This window comes from Ahaetulla prasina, chromosome 3 (assembly GCF_028640845.1).
Source record: "Ahaetulla prasina isolate Xishuangbanna chromosome 3, ASM2864084v1, whole genome shotgun sequence".
NCBI classification, from domain to species: domain Eukaryota; kingdom Metazoa; phylum Chordata; class Lepidosauria; order Squamata; family Colubridae; genus Ahaetulla; species Ahaetulla prasina.
In genome coordinates, this window is record NC_080541.1 from 122,735,763 (window position 1) to 122,756,489 (window position 20,727).

The 20,727-nt window shown below is 38.2% G+C and overlaps 1 protein-coding gene across 1 annotated transcript in view; it reads left to right on the forward strand.

Moving 5' to 3' along the window:
• Window positions 1–17,722, forward strand: part of BRINP2 (BMP/retinoic acid inducible neural specific 2) — a 157,733-nt gene extending 140,011 nt beyond the window's left edge. The window contains exons 6-8 of the mRNA XM_058178502.1: window positions 676–912; window positions 5,495–5,717; window positions 15,718–17,722. Of these exons, the coding sequence (XP_058034485.1) occupies window positions 676–912; window positions 5,495–5,717; window positions 15,718–16,831 (1,574 nt within the window). The 3' untranslated portion in view covers window positions 16,832–17,722. The remainder of the gene's footprint in view (window positions 1–675; window positions 913–5,494; window positions 5,718–15,717) is intronic.
• The last annotated feature ends 3,005 nt before the right edge of the window (window positions 17,723–20,727 follow it).

Sequence of the window (20,727 nt, forward strand, 5' to 3'; positions counted from 1 at the left end):
ACTTTGTATATAATATACAAATGGATGAAGACTATTGCTTGACATAGTGTAAGCCGCTCTGAGTCTTCAGAGAAGGGCGGGATATAAATGCAAATAAAAAAAAAGTTAAAAATATAAAAATATCAACTGATATATGCAGTTTAGATTTCTAAATAAATCTAATTGGAATTCATAGTATTAAAATGATTGTTTAGCTGTAGAAAGAAAGCTAACCTCTTCATGCTGCTGCTTAATTGAGAATGGGTAGTCTTCAATCATTATATTATCATATTTTTGCTATAATAAAAATATACTGTATTCATATCTGCAGGCTACCTATTAATTTCCAGAAGATCAGTATATAATTTTAAGAATTGAACATCTCTAAGTAACCAGTTAGCCCTCCAAAACAAAATTAATGTGAAGTATTTTTTAATCTAAAAATGACCCTCTGCAAATATCAATGTTACCTTTGAAATACCACTTTGTCAACAATTAACTGAACTACAATTTTTTCCTCATTTTTCTTTTTTTCTTTTTACATTTAAAAATTTGAAAAATTAATTAGCAATATTGAAATATTTATTCTCCTGAAAAGAACCATGAGGGCAGCAGTCTGATTTCCAAAATACTCTTTTATTCACAATATGGATATAACTGTACTAAGGTTGTGACTATTCTGTATTCCTTTGGTAGGTCTTCAGGCAGTATTACCTGAGTACCTGCGAGAACGCTTTGTTGTTGCTGCCCTAAGTTACATCACCTGCAATTCAGAGGGGGAGCTACTGTGCCGAGATAATGACTGCTGGTGCCAATGTGGGTTTAATTACCCACAATGCAATTGTCCTGAGACTGACATCCAGGGTATGGAAGACAACCTTCTCCAGATCCAGGAAATCTGGGAGAGTCATAACCAACAGTTTCGGGAATCAGGTGAGATGGGGAAAAATGGATTTTCAAACATTGACTTTAGGAGATAATAGATGTCACTTTTTTGCCATTAATAGTGCCAGCAATATATTCAGCAACATATTAAGCAACAACCATAACTCTTTCCAGTTTCAGAAAATTGTTTGTTTCCAGCATGCTTTGTTTGAAATGAGGAAATATTGGCTGGGTGGGCCATCAACTGGTTAGTCTTTTTGACATCTTCCTTGATACCTAAAGTATTCTGTCATTTATAAATCTGAGTTTACACCAATTAGAAGCCTATTGTGACTGTGATTAATCAATTCATGTAAATGGCCTCATTGTTATTTGAAGAAATAAGTTGCATCACCAGTTCTAATACTTCTTTGAAGCAGATGCCAGTGTGATTTCTTTTGTGAGAAGGACTAATTTTTTTTACTGCTTGTCTCTCTGGAAGGGTTAGCCATATTAGTCTGCTGTATAATCAGTGAGGCTGTAATGTAATATAACACAATACATGTTTAACTGCTTGTTACTACATTCTTGCTGTTTATTGTGTATGTCGGTCTTCTCTTTTCTAAAGCCTGTTGTTTTCAGTTTACTTTAGAAAGGTATTACAAAAAATTAAGGGTCTGAACTATAAATGCTTATAGGCTAAACATTGCCTCAAAGAATCATTTTTTGTAGTTTCTAGAACTGCCTAAGATTGTAGACGGCTTTCAGCAGCTCAGCCTTGGAGGAAAAAGATCAAGACAAATAATTTGATGGAGTTAAGATGATTATTTTCCTTTTACTTCCTAAAAGCTACTTAAACATTTCCATCTTGTCCCTTTGGTAACAATTTCAGATTATTATCATGCCCTTGCATTCCTCAAGGGCAGCATTAATAAAATAATAAAAGTATGATCCTTGCTACAAAAGTTATTTCACTCCTACCTTGTGAACTTCAGGTGGTGGCATTTCAGCTGAATTCCCCCCCACCCCCTCTCTTCCTCTCTCTCTCTCTCCCTCCCTCCCTCTTTCTTCCTATGTTCTTTCTTCCTGTATTTTGCACATTACATGGAGGTTTTTAGAGCAGATCTCATCATGAGCTTGACGTCAGAAAGAGTGAGAAATGTGCAGAAATGTTGCTTTTTGATATATTTGAAACCTCCACCTCTGACTTCAAGGAGTTTGGCCTGTGTAGATAGCTCTGCTCCATCTCCAATTCTCTTCAAACTTACCCTTTGAGGATCAGGGTGAGAGCTATTGAGTGATCCAGACTGGCCATTCACGCAAAAATTCTCAGGTATTTCAGCTCTATTCTCTTGATCTAAGTCACTGTGACCCATAATAAATAGCTTAACACATATTCTTCCTTTATTATTTAATCATACTTAATTCCAGGGAATTCAAAGCAGTCTGGAAATGCCTTTAAAAAGAAATGTGCTAATCTTAGATTAGGTGTAGACAGTGTGATGCCCTTTAGATGATTTGGATTGCAATTTCCATAGCCCTTTGATAGTACTGTCGGGAATTAAAATGAAATATTTTTGAAGGGCATTAGATTGGCAATTTCTCTACTAGATACTCTAGAAAGAAATATAGGCGCTGTATAACCTTCCAATTGCAAGAGCTTATAGCAGCCTAAGATACATAGATGGAGCATTGTCATATAATCAGTAATAATAAGCTTTAGGAGAAGAGGGACTGTCTGAGGGTTGTTACTGTTGATGGGACCAACAGCAGAATCAGATTTATAAGAGCATTAAAAATTACCCATAAAGCATCAGGTTGAGGGTGTGATTACTTCCATTCATTCACAAATAGAAATCTGATTCCTGTTCCACATGGTTGAGAGGAAAATGAAATTGGGTTTTGACATATATGGGTAAGCCTAGATTTTTTTAGATATTCTGTGACTGGAACACGAATGAAAATATGCTTCACTTTCAAATTTACAATACTCAAGCACTCTCGTTTGCTGAATTAAAACAGAAGATAACAGAAAAGTCCAACTATATGAGTTAACATTATATACACTTAGAAGAGTATTATTCAATGGATTGAGTTTTTTAAATGCTTTAAAATCAAGGATGAGCAATTCATATTTTCTACATAAGAATCCTCTACAATTATCTATGCATTAGATATTTTTCCTCTCTAACTCAAACTTATTTGAAAAATATGATTATTATCAAACTTTCAACAAATCATTTGATATTCTGTGGTATAGTTATTAATTTATGATTTAAGTTTGTGTCTTACTTTCCAACCCTGGGGATGGGGTATTCAAAGCAGTATGGATGGGGGTTTGTTTATTTTTTAAATGAAGTAATACAAACAGTTTAAATCTAATTATCTACTTATAAATAATAGCTGAAATAGATGAAGGTTTACAGAAGATTTCATTAGTGTCTTAAACATTTAGAAAAGTAATATACACAATAGTTGTTAAACTGAACATTTTGAATTTTACATTTTAGTTAAAGATCTTTTATATTTACTCATAAATAATTGTATTTATTTATCAAACTTAACAGCCCATATTCCTCACAGGGGGGCTCTTTATAGATCTTTATATAGTTCCACTAATGTGCATGGCACATTTTTGCAGAATAACAGTCTGAAGACTTTGCTTTGAAGAATTTAGTGTCTAAAATTCAAGATAAGTAGAGGAGAGAAAGAGAAAAGTAAGGAAGGATACGTATGTGTTCTGTTCAGTTGAATGTTGTTTATTCAGTAGAGAATAAAGATATTTTTATTCAGTTTACAATATGAGTTTATATAAAAAGAAAGATGGTCAATACAATTACATCAAATATGGGATAGTTACTGGGTTTATACAATGTACGTACTGTATATGAACATCATAGCACTTAAAACAAGACAAGAAGTATTGGATTCGGCTTCAATAACATTTATCCAACTAAAATTGCTTTTCCTATAATTTATTTCCCAGTACTGTATGAATTTCCAAAGAACATCAAGGTGGAGGTTTTAAAAATATATGTATTGAATTCTTCCCTCTCTAAATCGAATATAGTATGTCCGCTTCAATAAATCTGTGATAAGCCAGTGCTTATTTAACAAATGAGGAATGGAGGTTAGAGATTAAGGGCTGGAATCCTTCTATCATTGACACCAAGATTTCTAAGATACTAACCAGAGACCAAACAACCTGTAGTTGAGTAAAATGGCAAGTTATGGGAGTTGCACCCAGCCATTTATTTCCATCCTTACTAAAGCTTTTTCTTGGGTTGTGTTACCCCAGTGACTTTAAGATGGAGATCAGTTCCAATCCAAGTAAATCCACACATATTAATACACCTCAGTGGTGAAATCCAATTTTTTTTACTACCTGTTCTGTGGGCATGGCTTGGTGGGTGTTGTGTGGCTTGGTGGGCGTGGCTTGGTGGGCATGGCAGGGGAAGGATACTTCAAAATCTCCACTCCCACCCCATTCCAGGGGAAGGATACTGCAGAATCTCCATTCTCACTCCACTCTGGGGCCAGCCAGAGGTGGTATTTGGATTCAGGATAAATCTTCTTTTCTCAGTATTGTTCTCCATTATTTGGCTCCCTACCTCTTCTGTAAGTGATATGTACCCATTAGAGAGAAACACAATGGCTAAATCCTGTTAGGCACAAATGTAAATTAATTAGTCATTCCCCAGTGTATTTAAAAGGTAGAATAATTCAGGTAAATTATCCTAAGGTATTGGACATCATTTAAGAAGAATATTTACTATCATTTCAGTAAAAATCAATACATTTCATCCTAGCGTGGAATAATATTATCAGAGGATCTGAATACTTGTTTACTCTGTTTTCCAAGGCTCATTGTTGATGATCAATTCAAAGTCCTTATTTCTTTTTTAAACTGAGGAGCCACTGGCCTTACCTTGCATCATTAGCAACCTCAAGTAGAGAGCCAGTTTGATCTAGTGGCTAAGGTACAAGCCTAGAAAACAGGAATTCTAGGGCTGCCTTAGCCATGAAATGGTGGCATGATGGCTGAGTGATTAAGACTTGGGGCTTGTTGTCTGGAAAGCCAGCAACCCAGGTTCAAGACCCAAGCTCCATTCAACAGGGTGCGCTCTCATTCTCTCCCCAGCTGCTGCCAACCTAGCAGTTTGAAAGCATGCAAATGCAAATAGATAAATAGGTACCTCTTCGGTGAGAAGGTAACAGCACTCCATGGCATCATTCTGACCACATGACCATGGAAATGTCTTCAGCACAGACAGCACTGGTTCAATGACCTTGAAATGGGGTGAGCTCCATCCCCTATAGTCACCAAGACCTAGCAGAGTAAAATCTGCAGGAACTCCTTAGTTCCTTAGAAAGCCTGCTTGGGTGACTTTGGAGCAATCATCTCTCTCAGCCCAACTTACCTCACAGCGTCGTTGTTGTGGGGAAAATAGGAGGAGGAAGTTGCATTGGATATGTTTATCACCTTGAGTTATTTGTAAAAATAATAAAGGTGAAATATAAATAAATGCTAAGTAGCATGGTCCAAGACTCAATTAATTCCATGCCCCTCTAATTATTGAAACAAACTATAGCAACTTTGTGGTGTTTTCCAGTGTTTTCTTGTAGCTGACATTTTGTTTTGTTTCCCCAGAGGAACTACAGTCTCTTGTGAAGAAGCTGCCAGTGGATCGCTTCTTGAACATAACTGCCATCTCCCAATATTGGGCAGCGGATGTTGATATTCAGCATCGCTATCAAAAATTGGGCATGACTTTGAAGATGCTATCTAAGAAAAGCCATCGGATTGTCCGACGCCTTTTCAATCTGGCTAAACGCTGCCCCAGGCAACCTCACTTCAAACTTCTAAAGGAGAGGTTAGTTAAATTATGGAACAAATGTGATAATTGCATTGTAAATTTAATCCTCCATACCTACAAAATTCTAGTCAGGGAGAAAATTCAGGGAAAAGATAGTTGTAAGTGAATATTAGTGAATGATTCATTTGGAGGTATGCTATACTAAACCCATTCATGAAGTATTTTGAAATCTAGGTGGACTTGGCTTTGGAAATATTTCTGGATATAATTTTTGCATGATTGCTGCAATCAACCATGGAATTTCAAATAAGCTTCAGAATATGAGCCATTTAGCTCAGAAGGAAAAGCAATGGAATTATTGTCAACAATTTCTTACTTTCAGTCTCTAGCAGTGGAATATCAAGTGTATTACCTACATATCTGTGCAGGTATTTCTGAAACTGCCCAACATAAAAAGTAAAGATTTCCTTATACGCTGCACCAGCACGTAGGCAACTGTTTTTATTTGCTCTAGGGAAGCCAGTGATCTATATATTGTGATAGGAAGAACTAATTAAAGTATGAAATAAAATAAAACACCTATCTTTCTCCTGGCTCTTTATATCATGTACATGCTAAAACATAGTACTGGAGTGTTTTACTAGGTGGCAGACTGAAGTGGAGTGGGTTGTTACTTAGCTTCAGAATGTAGAAAATTGTTGCTGGAACAAATGTATTCCTCCTGCTCTAGATGCACAGAGGTACAAGAAAGTATGATGCTAAAGAAAGTAAAGCTCAAGAGATATAACAAGAAAAAATGAGAAGAAATAACAAAAAGGATAAACTTAGGGAGAGGGGAAGGAGGAAACCCCTCTCATATATTTGTCCAGTACCCCCAGGATCATAGACTGATGAATAAAATCTTCCACAAAGTTGCTCCTTTGAATCCACTTGAAGAGGATGGACAGTCAATTGTTCGGGGCCACAGTAAGAAATATTGGTAGAAGGCACTTGTCCTTAAGACACTAACATCATTCTATTTTAGCCCTGCTACCACCCTGCTTATTTTTTTAGTGTTGAGAGGCACCGTAGTTGGCACAGAACAACAATCATGAATGAAAGGAGGGGAAACATCTGATATAATGTTCAAAAAGAGACAAAAAGCAAAGGAAGACTTTTAACTCTGCAGAATTCTTGAGATACAGAGGCAGAAATGATCATGACCCTTCTAGTTAGTCCAAGTGCAGTTGACCTAACAATTGCTTTCAAACGGATATAACTGAGCACATTTCTGAAGAAAAGTACAGGTCAGGGAAGAGTTAGTGAGGACACAAGAAACAGCTACTGTTAAGTTAAATTTCTTAAATCTACAGTAGATTAGTCAGGACTGTAGGCTCGTCTGAGCACTCACCATGTATTTCATGGGTTAGAACAAATGAAAATTTTCACGCTCCTCCAAAACAACAAAAGTAAGATGTTTCAGTGTGTCCTAATATGAAATTCCTTGCAATAGCAAAGTGTAGATGCTATGGCTTTTGTTGCAAATGCAAGAGCCACAAATGATTGGAAAAATATGGATTACAAATTTGGTGTGTCATGAAAGGTCAGTAAGTCATCAAAGAGTTTTCCATAGGTGGAAACAGTTTAAGTAGACACTAAGATTAAAGATCGCCATAGGTTATCAGCATCAAGAGAAAATTTCAACAGTCTGTTCAGAGACAAACTTAACAGATCAACAGACTTGGAAGGGACTTTGTAGGTCATCTAGTCCAACCACCCCACCCAAGCAGGAGACCCTACACCATTTCTGATAGATGGCAATCCAGTCTCTTCTTGAAAGCTTCCAGTGATGAAGCTCCTACAACTTCTGAAGGCAAGCTGTTCCATTGGTTGATTGGTCTCTCCTTATTTCCAGGTTGAATCTCTCCTTGATCAGTTTCCATCCATTATTCCTTGTCTGACCTTCAGGTGCTTTGGAAAATAGCTTGACCCCCTCCCTCTCTGTGGCAGTCCCTCAAATATTGGAACACTGCTATCATGTCTCCCCTGGTCCTTCTCTTCACTAGACTAGCCACACCCAGTTCCTGCAACCGTTCATCATATGTTTTATTCTCTAGTCCCCTAATCATCCTGGTTGCTCTCCTCTGCACTCTTTCTAGAGTCTCAACATCTTTTTTATAGTGTGGTGACAAAACTGGATGCAGTACTCTGAATGTGACCTTACCAAGGCTTTATAGAGTACCCCATGCTCTGAAAAATGCTCTGAAAAGATTCATTACAATTGTGTAAATGCTTGCTTTCTCAAAGCTAGCACTGTGTGACATTTCAGATCAGTTGTATGCTCCAAATAGTGGACATTTTCTTAAAATTTAAAATTCATAGCTGGATTTATGCTATATTCCAAGTATATTATAAGAAGAGTCATCATCTCACAAATTCCACATACCCCTACAAATTGGAAAAAAAATGAAATAAAACCATAAAGTTATGGCAGCAAAAGTCAAAGAGAAGATTTTGGCAAATATAAAATCAGTAAGGTATTATTACACTATGAGTCTGAATTGCACATTTGATATCAGTCATATGAAACATGGGAAATGAACCATGTATTTTGTAACAGCAACAGAACCTCATGAACATATCCCTGCTATAGGGCTGTTATAGAACATTTTATAGAATTTATTGATACTGGTACTACAGGAACTACTAATATGGCAAATGTACCTCTTGGAAATCTGGAAAAAAGGAATTACAATAGCTGGCATAAGAAGTCAGGACTATGATTAAGATACTCATATAAAAAAGCAGGAGCAGCATTAAACTCTTTCTTTCTTTTTAATCCTTTGTAATTTTCCTTCACTGAATTTGCTTGTCAGTGATGCTGCATCAGCTTTTATCAAGGTTGCTAAATAATAGAAAGCATCTATGTGTTTTCTGCATCAATTTCTCTATAGGAAATTTTGAAACAATATCTTACAACTTCCTCTGTAACACTAAAAGCACAAAGTGCCATATGATGGGAAAATTGAGTTGATGAAGCTTATCAAACAACAGGTTGGGGAGACAGATGATGCCATAGTTTCAATTAAGGAGAATAATCTTTAACAGGAATTATTTGTGGGAAAACAGTGGGAATCAGCAGAAACATCTAACTTCATATTTCTTTATGGCTTAATGGTTGAAATAAATGTGAGCAAGAGATTCCAACATGCTAGCTCTGAAAGAAAGAAAAAGATGGGACAACTAGTGAAAATATAGTCATACCTACATATAATTTTACCAGTCAGATGATGACTGCATAGAAGAACTTCTCACTCACTTAAGTATACAACAATCACTGGAAAAAAAAGGTCATTATGAGACATGGGATAATTCCATTAAAATCCCTAAACACAAGTAGGAAGTTTTAACCACATACTAGATTGTGTGATGCAGTCAGCTGAAAAACATTTCCTGTAGCTCAAAGAGTATAACAATACATTTGAGATGATAAATGATACTCTAAAATTCCTCTTGGTATCTGAAAAAACATACACAAACAATGCAAGGGACATTACTAACAATATTGAGACATGGCATGTTCAGTATTGATGAAAGTGATTTGGGAGATAAATTGAAAGCCTTTTCAAGATTGAATCAATAAAGGCTGCTTGATCAGTGTCATCACCCTCCTTTATTGCTCATTCACCATCCATGTATGCGGAGGTGTCCATCAATGCACTATGAAGATTTTTGGTGAGATAACAACACTATCTTCCCAGATAGTGTCAGTCAGCCATTAGTCAATTAGCCATTAGCTCCTGAAAAAAATTTCAGAACACTTAACTGGGGAGATGAAGGTATCAACACTGATGGCAAGAAAGTAAACTCTTCAGGTTTGCCAATGACATTGTGATCATCAGGTTCCAGGAGGAAGACCCAAGAAAATGGGCAGGGATCTCAGAGCTGAGACTTCAGCCATCTTTCTTTTCTTTCTTATTCCTATTCCTATTCCTATTCCTATTCCTATTCCTATTCCTATTCCTATTCCTATTCCTATTCCTATTCCTATTCCTATTCCTACTCCTACTCCTATTCTTATTCTTATTCCTATTCCTATTCCTATTCCTATTCCTACTCCTACTCCTACTCCTATTCTTATTCCTATTCCTATTCCTATTCCTACTCCTACTCCTACTCCTACTCCTATTCCTATTCCTATTCCTATTTCTACTCCTACTCCTACTCCTACCCCTACCCCTACCTCTATTCTATTCTATTCTATTCTATTCTATTCTATTCTATTCTATTCTATTCTATTCTATTCTATTCTATTCTATTCCAGTCCAGTCCAGTCCAGTCCAGTCCAGTCCATTCCATTCCATTCCATTCCATTCCATTCCATTCCATTCCATTCCATTCCATTCTATTCTATTTTTCACATTTCAGAACCACCCATGTCCCTCAAAGAGGGACTTGTGGTTTGGTCCAGGCATAGGTCTGTGAGAGATGGGTTGGTCCACTGATGCTTAAATAGTAGTCTGTTGTTTCCTCAAGAAGCCATCATTGAACCCAATCATTTTGGATAATTTTCATTCTGTTTTCAACCTTCCCTTTTTAAGGAAGATTGTCAAGATGGAAGCTGCATTGCAGCTCCACAGAGCCTTGGAGAAAGTGGACCTATTCTAATCAAGTTTCAGGCAGTACTTGCCTTTTAGAACATCATCCAAGATTGGCTCCAATCCTCCTGGCCTTTTGGAAAGCTTTTAAGAGCTGGCTGTTTTCCTGGGAATGGAAATTGGGAGGTTTCCTTTAGTTGCCTTCTTTTGTTTTTGTTTAGCTTTCACTCCATAAAACCAGTCCTCCAAGAAATGAAAAATGCCAAAGCAGGAGCAGAGTGCCATAGTACTATGAGAAATGAGCCATAGCTGTTAAGTGTAGAACCTCAAAAAATTGAAAGTACAGAAGCTTTGAGTAACACAGCAAATGATGGAAAGGCATCATTTGCTGTGTTACAAAGGCACTAACAATTTCATTTAGAGACCAAATCTGAAATATAAAAATTCACCATAGAACCAATATTAATGTTATCATCCAAGCGGAATAAAAATTAAAGTATAAATTGGCGTGCCGTGTTTTGCACATGGAAGACTTTAGATATTCACAAGATCGACCATCTATCACTTGTAGTGATGAAAATATAGAAAAACCTTGTACTCAGTTGGTACACTATAGCAATGGACTGTATGCACTACAAACACCAAATGGTATTGTTGCTTTGGGCAATGAAACTACCTGAATGAATACAACCACCAAAGTAGCAAAGTTCTAGAATGTCTCTCTTTCCAAATGCTGTTCCTCTGCCCAAACTTTTAAAGTTGCCCAGGAGAGAATGCAACTTCTCCAAGTGAAGTTAAACAAAACACCCCATAATTACAGAGAAGAGTCAGGGTAGCCTTGTATTTATCTCAATACAATCCTTGACTTACAACCATTCGTTTAGTAACTGTTGGAAGTTACAACAACACTGAAAAAAAAGTGACCTATGACAGCTTTTCACACTTATGACCATTGCGGCATCCCTGTGGTCACGTGATCAAGATTCAGATGCTTGGCAACTGGCATGTTTTTATGACAGTTGCAATCTCCCAGGGTCATGTGACCACCTTTTGCAGCCTTCTGACAAACAAAGTCAATGGGGAAGCCAATTAACAGCCATGCTACTAACTTAACAACTGCAGTGATTCACTTAACAACTGTGGCAAGTAAGGTCATAAAATGGGGCAGACCTCGCTTAAGAACTGTCTTGCTTAGCAAAGGATATTTTAGACTCATAAGTTGAAGACTACCTGAAAGCAGTGGTGGGATTCAGCCAGTTCGCACCACTTTGGGAGAACCGGTTGTTAACTTTCTGAGCAGTTTGGCAAACTGGTTGTTGGAAGAAATCATTAGGACAGAGAACCAGTTGTTAAATCATTTGAATCCCACCACTGCCTGAAAGCATGAATTGCCCAGGCTGCAGACTTTCAGAGGGTTTTCAAATCTTGCACCCAAGAAGCCAGAGAAACAGTGGTAAAATCCAATTTTTTTTACTACTGGTTCTATGGTTTGGTGGGCATAGTGTGGCTTGGTGGGCATGGCTTGGTGGGCATGGCAAGGGAAGAATACTGCAAAATCCCCATTCCTTCTCCACTCCTGGGGGAAGGATATTGCAAAATCTTCATTCCCACCCCACTCTGGGGCCAGCAAGAAGTGGTATTTGCCGGTTCTCCGTTACCAGTTCTCTGAACTGCTCAAAATTTCTGCTACGGGTTCTCCTGAACCTGTCAGAACCTGCTGGATTTCACCCCTGCATGGAAAGCATAATTTTGATTATTCAAATAGATAAAATTCCATTGCTTCATCTGAAAAAAGAAAGAAAACACACGAATTTGTGTTTGCTTTTTAGTCATTTAAAAGTTACTTGAAATGTTCGAACAAGACATTTTAGGTAGTTCATTTTCCTCTACTGTAGTTGCAGAACACTTCCACGAGAAAAACAAAACAGGAGGAAGGATAATTGAGAACTTCCTGGGTTTTGGACCAAGCAAGGAGCACAGGAATGTAGTTTGAACAATTCCCAACTTTAGAAATTAAAATATTGGGACCGGGCTGGCTAAAACAGACCTGCCGCTGTTTGTATTAGGATACAAACAGGATGAATAATAGGAATGTAATTAAAGAATTGGAGCTGAAATATGATTAAACATTTACAGTAAGTAGATGTGCAAATAAATGCATGATTTATTTTTAGTAACGTTTATTTCAGTGATTTCCAAAAATGGGGTTGTATATTTGTATTTTAATTTACATAGCCAGAAGAGCAGGTCTGTTCAATACTGAAGCTACTTTCTCTAACAGTTCTGTAGAGATCAGAATAGATTTGGAACCAAGGTCAACACATGCTGGTGGAATGTTGTCTTCCAGCTATTCCTACCCTAAGAATCCCCACTAATTTTATGTGACTGTTGTTTTTAATGCTTTATTTTTTTAAAAAAAAAGTATTGAAACCCGTCATCTCTACCAATTTATTTGACATATAATTGTTGACTGGCTCTTCAGCTTTCATTAAATAGAGGTGGGGGTGAGCGGGTAAAGAGTCAGGGAGAATATTCCCTAGTAATGATTGATGTAGAAAGTACTAAGACAATCAAGACTGAGGGCACAGTTCTTCTATCTCCTGCTGTAGTAATGACACACTCATGCACATCCTTCATCAGTCTGACTAATGATGTAGAATACACACACACACACACACTTTTTTTTTTTTTATCTATGCCTTTGAATCAGTTTTTGACTTCTGGCAATTGCCTGGGCAAATCCCTGCAGTTTTCTTGGCAAGATTTCAGAAGTGATTTGCCATGGCTTCCTCCTTATGACTAGAGAGAGGGCCTGGCCCAAGGTTACCTAGCTGGCTTTGAGTCCAAGGTTGGACTAGAACTCACAGTCTCCTGATTTCTAGCCTGATGACTTAATCACTGACTGGGTCTCCAGACGATATTGCAGGCTTTTATATCTCATGCAAATACATTATTTACTGAAATTATCTTTAAAGCTGGACAACCCATGTTTCTTGTTGCTTGCAATTTTTCCTAATATACATATGGAATTTTGTCATCAGCTTTTCTGATAGACTTTTCAAAATACAATTCTATTTAATAGATGCTTTTTTGCATGCAGCTATTGCAAATATATATATTCTAGTTTAGGATGCATCTTTCCTAAAAGTGCCTTTGTTGGAGGGAAGGGATGTATCCGTGTCTTTGTGCACATGGAAAATGATGACTGCTAACATACACCAGGGCCTCTGGTGGCTCAACAAGCTAATGCAGCCTGTTATTAACAGCAACTGCCTGCAATATTGCAGGTTCAAGCCCCACCAGGCCCAAGGTTGACTCAGCCTTCCATCCTTTATAAGGTAGGTAAAATGAGAACCCAGATTGTTGGGGGGCAATAAGTTGACTTTGTATATAGTATACAAATGGATGAAGACTATTGCCTGACATAGTGTAAGCCGCCCTGAGTCTTCGGAGAAGGGCGGGATATAAATGCAAATAAAAAAAAATAAAAAAAAAAATAAAAAAATAAAAAATGTTTTGCTGACTGTTCATCACCACTATGATGAATCTGCTTGGAGACGATACCATTTTGCTCCCGCTAAAATTTGTGGCAGCGGTATTTCCATCCTTATTCTCCACTTCTTAATAGATATTGAAAGACCATCAATATTTGGAGTAGCTCAGTGAGTCTTCATATGTCCTCCATTTCTCCATAAATTGATGCATGGTGGGGGCAGAAAAGGATTTCAGGGGGATGGAGAGATCTTGGAAAATGTTTCTTTTGTACTTGGGAAGTCAAAAACTCTTTTTTTATCCTCATTCCAAAAATGACTAAAAAAACCCTACCCTATTTCTCATGCCTAATCTTTAGATGCTTAAGGGTATGAATCTGTTATTTTTGTGAGGAGTCAGTCTGTCTTGTCTTCTGTTTGTTTCTTGGTTTAACTTAGAGAACTGAAATGTTGGAATTGATTCACAGTCTGCTACACTGTTCACATTGTCTTTTTAATTAAATCATAGCTCATAAATGAATCTCAATGCAACGATATGATCATATAAGGTTTTTTAAAATTGAAACTTAAAGTGAATGTTAATCAGCGTATTAGTAACCTTAAGAAAATGAAAACTGCAAACTGAGAAATATAGCAAACAGCCAAATATGTAAAATGAAAAATAGAGTTTTAGTTGATTGCCGTGGCATAAATATAGTAAAGGCAGGCACAAGGAGCCTATTAGGCACTCCCTTATCTCCCATTCCTTATCCTACACCTACAACAAATGTGGTCATGTTGAGTAGAGCGATCATATCTGGGCTGCAAAACTGATCTGCCACTAGATGGCAGCAAAAAAATATAGTTTTCTGAATCCCTGTGCTCCCACCTCTAGTGGTCCTCCAGTTTTTTGCATGTCAGATGTGGGAGCCCAAGTCTGGAGCCATAGCAGAGGAATGATGCAGAAACAGAACAAAGACCTGCTGCTGTCACTGCTGGTCCAAAGGCTCTTGTCACCTTAGCAACAACAGACTAGTAGTAGTGACCTCAGAGACCTTGGTGGCTTCCCAATTGATTGCTGCTAGATGATCCTCTTCCTCTTTCTTGCAAAGGAATGAGATGAGAGAGAGACAATAAGCATATTTATTATATCTAGGCTGCTGTGATCATTGGATGGCAACAAAGCAATTCAATATATATATATATACAGTATATAATCCTTTGTTGTCATTTATTGGTCATTTACATTTTTGCAACCCAGATATGTTTTGCCTTATAGAGAGAAGGACTTTCAGGAAACAGAATGAGGAGGATTCCTGTGAATGGAGGAGGCAGAAGTGATGTACATTCTTCTGTACATGCTCAGCTATAATCTGAATGGGCAGTGAAAATGGACCCTTCTGTATTTGCATAAAAGTGACCATGCAATGCTCCTTTTCCCTTTTTGCCATATAGTCTCAGTTTCCAAAGTATGGGGGAGAACTTTTCTGGGACTCTTGGTCTTCCCTCTTGGGGAGTGGTCTGAATCTTCTACTGCATCCCAAATTGTCTGAAGTCTCTCAGTTCCTCTGGCTTTGAATTCTCACTTCAAGTTTGTTGGATTCAGCCCTTGTAATGCATAGGAAAATATTTCTATTTAGCTTATGGACTGAAAGTTCTTGTCCCCCATTTCTTGATTAAATCTACATGCCACCCATCTCACTATCAAACCACTCTGGGCATCATAAAATAACAATGTAAAACAACTAGAATGTTATAAACTTTAAAAAAAACCTGAGCATTTAGACACATTTCAGATAGTGCTCATTTATTTTTATTTCAACTTGAATGAATAATTACAATTCCATGAAGGATATTGCAATATAAGATTTTCCTTTAGTGGGAAAAAAACATTTCCTTTTTCTTTGGGCAGTGAGTTGGTGAAGCAAAAAATCTGGCTAGATCAAGTGGTGGGCTTCTGAAGTATAATTCCAGAGCTCACATTTCTCTCTATTTACTTTATTCCTCTAGGCCTTTGACCTACTGGTGGAGCCACGTTCAGTCCCTCCTTTACTGCACTGAGGCCTCTGTGCTAGGGACATTTGTTGAAGAAAGCCGCAGCTGCATCTGCCCTAATGAGCAGCCCTCCTGTCAGGTGACCATCCCTTGTGCTGCAGGAGAAGGGCCAGAATGTGCTGCCTGTGCGGAAGATAACATCACCCAGTGTGGATCCTGCAATCCTGGCTATATCCTCACTTTAGGGTTGTGCCGCCCAGAGGTGGCAGAGTCTCTTGAGCATTACCTAGGGCTAGAAACAGACCTGCAGGACTTGGAGCTCAAATATCTTCTGCAAAAGCGGGACAGCCGCATTGAAGTACAGTCAATCTTCATTAGCAATGATATGCGCCTGGGGACTTGGTTTGACCCTTCCTGGAGGAAGAGGATGCTGGTGACACTGAAAAGCAACAAGTACAAGCCAAATTTGGTCCACCTCATGCTGGCCCTCTCCCTCCAGATCTGCCTCACCAAGAATAGCACCTTGGAACCAGTCATGGCCATCTACGTCAACCCCTTTGGGGGTAGCCATTCCGAGAGCTGGTTTATGCCTACCAATGAGACTGGCTTCCCTGACTGGGAAAGGACTAATGTAGATGCCTCTGGCCAATGCCAAAACTGGACTCTCACTTTAGGCAGCAAGTGGAAGACCTTTTTTGAAACAGTCCATGTCTATTTGCGGAGCCGCATCAAATCTCTTAACGACAGCTCTAATGAGACCATCTTTTATGAGCCTTTGGAAACGGATCCTTCTAAGAACTTAGGGTATATGAGAATCAATAGCTTACAGGTCTTTGGCTACAGCCTGCCATTTGAGTCTGATGCAATTCGGGACCTTGTCCTTCAGCTAGATTACCCCTATACACAAGGCTCGCAGGACTCTGCTATATTACAACTGATTGAGATCAGGGACCGAGTGAACCGACTTTCTCCACCCGGGAAAAGCCGCATTGATCTTTTCTCCTGCTTGCTTCGGCATAGGCTCAAACTGGCCAACAATGAAGTGAGTCGGGTCCAGTCTACCCTGCAGGCCTTCAATGCCAAGCTGCCAAACCCAGTGGAATACGAGACTGGAAAACTCTGCAGCTAGCCTTAGGAGTGGGTAGGGCTACTCCTGTAACCCTGGAGAGGGAAAGAAACTGCAACAATCAAAGGCCTTACTTTCATGCCAGCCATTAAATTCCATGAGACAGCCAACAACCTGCCTCAGATGATTGCAGTCTCTGTGAACTTTGGAAATAAGTTATGGCACATCAATCTTTGGAATAGTTTACCTAAGAAGAGGCCACAAGGCAGTGCCGCTACAAATGTCCTACTCAGACATTGAACATTTTCCCTTTCCTGCTGACTACATCAAGAAACTATGAAGGAGCCTGTAGACTGGGAAAAAGAAAGTGACTGAAAGCAGCATGACAGGAACGGCAATCAAGCCTTTTGCTCTGTGTCTGGCGGTTTTGGCTAGTAAGCCCTTAAAAAGATGATGAAGAAGAGTTAGACATGATTCTTGCAGGGGTTTCAAGAAAGCCTAGTTTGAAAACCCTCTTTAGTCCTTGCTTTCCTTGATACTGTTTACTTTTGTATTATTTTTATGGGTGTTTCTAACAATGGCATGGGCTTGATATTCTCTACATTCTCTTCTAAAACCACCATCCCAAGCACATCTTTTTCGGAAGGTAGCTCCATACCTGTCAGTTGGAAAAATGCCTTTCAAAAAAGAAGTTTAGGAATCAAGTTTCAACTGACTCACCATGTCCCTGCTTCACTTTTTCATTTGATTCCTGGAGCCATTACATTAGAGTACAAGCATTTAACTGGTTAATATAATTTGGGATATGAAAAGTGTGCCTAAATTATCTCTTTCTCTCTCTCCTTACTATGGAACATATCACATTCTTCTGTCCCTTTTAATCAAGCGGTTCTTTCATATGTGGCCGATTTCATAGAAAATTACAAAATTTCCATCCAGGAAAAGTGATGCAGAGGCAATTATTCTTAAATATACAGAATATTTGGAATCTGTATGGTTTGGCAAACAATATATTGTGTCCAAATATATTAATAATATATATTGTTTCCATATATATATATATATATATATGGAATTTGTTGCTAAATATATATTTGGAACTTGTTTGGTTAGGCAAACAGTATATTGTGTCCAGATATGTAACAATATATATTGTTTCCAAATACATATTTGGAAATTGTTGTTAAATACAGTATATATTTGGAAATATATATATTTAGAAATATACTTATGTATTTGTTTAAAATGATTGGCTTTTTAAAAAGCATTTGATTTTTGCAACTGAAAACAAATTGGAATGGAACATTCCATTTCCTTGTGTATACTACTGCACACATCTTAGCCAAATGTATGTTTTATCATATTTTATGATGGGGAGGGAGAGATATTCCCTCCCCCTCTCAGAAAAAAGGAAAACAGTAAACAATCAAAATACTTTACATTATTTCTTCAATAGTCTGCAATTTGTGCAGTGTGTGAATGTGTTCTCCATTCGTAAATGCAAGGAATGAGACCTTTGAATCCAGAGCAACAGCTAAATTTACTTCAGCAATAACTTCAGTGATTAAACTCCCCATTTGTGTACTTAATTTCTCCTGAACTTGCAAAGCAGACACAATAGAACTGAAGTTATTGCTGCTATAAACTACTGTTGTTGGAGAGTGTGAACATGTCCCTACTGAGGTCAGGAAATTGAAAGACAGTTCTGTGAACAGAATGAAAGATGCCAAGAAGGAATTCAGATAAATACCTTTTTCTTGTGTAAACCTCTGTCCCTCTCTTTCTTCAGTTTCTGTGGTACTAGTTAATAGGGCAGTCGACTTCTCCATAGCTATCCAACAATCTTGTACCAAATCAAGGGTGTTATTGTCTGAGGCACCTGCCTTATTTTAATGATATCACACATCCTAGAGGTAAGCACATACCAGGGTCATTAATTATAGGATTTTATTATCCAGTGTTGGGCACTGAATCTGCTGTGAAAGGCTCCTCTCATTTTCTTCTTACCATTCACAAGGGGGTTGCAGTTTCTCCTTTACTTTCACCCTATTTCCTTGCCAGTTACAATAATCTGGCTTCCTATGGACAGTTTAACTAACTTGCTTCTAATCAACGGTGATGATTAGGAAGTCTTTTGATTGATAGCACTTGACCTACACTCTGTATGTTCCCCAATACTGGACTCATTACACGGGATAGCCATATTGACCCCTCCTGCTTAAGGCCCTTCCTTTTATTCCTGATACCTTTTTTTAAGAGAATAATGTGCCAAATGAAAACAGAAAAATCTGATCGCTGCTGCAGCGATACCATCTCATTCTTGTATACCTCTCCCCACTCCCTCCCTCCCTCCTACACTTACACACACACTTCCTAGGATCTTTGAGATAGCCGATCCTTTGCAATCACAGAAGTATTGATGATGGAACTTTAAAGTCCAGAGCCCGGATATTTCTATATAAAGCTTTTCTTATCCAATTGTCCTGCTTCATTCATAAAATATGACAAAGGAGTCCAGAATGCTGTATTATTATATCCCTTTTGTAACACACACATGGCCATTTTCCCATTGGGTTTTCTTGCATCTTTTTTCTAATAAAAACAACAAGGAGTGGAAAACAAAATAGCTGCAGGAAGTCTTTTGATTGGTAGCGCTAAGAGCTGTCTGTCTGGCAGCATCAATGTAACATACTCTGAATATCATCTAGAAGAGGTAAGCAAGAAAAGAAGGGCTAACTGCTTGCATTTCTCACCTGTAATTTTCCCAGCAGTGCCAGCAGACTGTCTTGGAACACAAGCTGTCCTAATGTTGTGATATTTGGAATATAACTTTATGTGATGAGCTGCTCTTCCTGATCCTGGTCTGCCTAAAGATCGCACTATGCAGCATTAGGCAGATTTGAAACCAAGCCTCTTCTCAGATCAGTTTGCTTGTTGTAACATTATACTACTCCTTCTTTGATCTGAAATTTGAGATTTTTGAGAGATGCTGAAATTAGCAGTTAAGCTGCCCCCTTGAAGGATGTTAAGAGTTTCTAAACCTTATATTGAAAAGGGTACCTATAATTTTGCTGTAAATCCCAGCAATTCCCCCCGTTTCACATCTGCTATCATGTTTGCATGCCAAGAACAACCTGTTAGCGTGACTCTGCCAGGTAGCTGCACACTCAGGTTACATTCTTGTAATACATACTTAGTGCTTATTCCAGCTGCACCCCAGGAGAACTCACCAGCTTGCCATGAAATTCAATACACAACACTGCTCAGCTGCACTTGGGGGAAAAGTCCTAAGTATGATGTTGATAGGATATTCTTTAGTTAACAATCCAGTGGAATCATAAGGAATCTAGGAGAATAACACAGCCAATACATTTTCTTTAATGCATAAAGCCTTCATAATTAAAGCTCAGTTGGCAACTACTTTGCCTTTCCTTGGAAAACTCTAATATAAAGGATTATTGGACATATAAAGGATTGGCCTCTTTTAATAGCTTCCTTGCTCTTCTGATCTTTTAGATTAGATTTACTAATAGCTTGATCGGTCTTCTGATCTTTTGGATTAGACATACTGAAGTGACAATCTATGGGAGTCTTGCATTCCCATCTCAAAGCAACCTGGCTTTCTATCACCTGTTTCATCTTGAAAGCACAAAACACCCTTCTAAGCAGGAAGCCGGGGATTATCCCCAAGCCTTTCCTGCCAGACAGCATAAGTTGTCAAGTACTTCTGGGTACAGAAATCATTGTTTCCAGGAAACATGCCAAGAGGAAATAGATACCATGGCAGCTGAGTAACTTGACTGGATCCCAGTGACAACACAGAGAGTATTTTCCTGTGTGAATTAGGTAGCTGTAGTCATGACCTCAGAACTGTGCAAGGTTTAATTAGCCAGCAACTGGTCTTTACTTGAAAGGTTCAGGCAGAGATTTAGATTGTGCCCTACCATCCCACTCTGGGT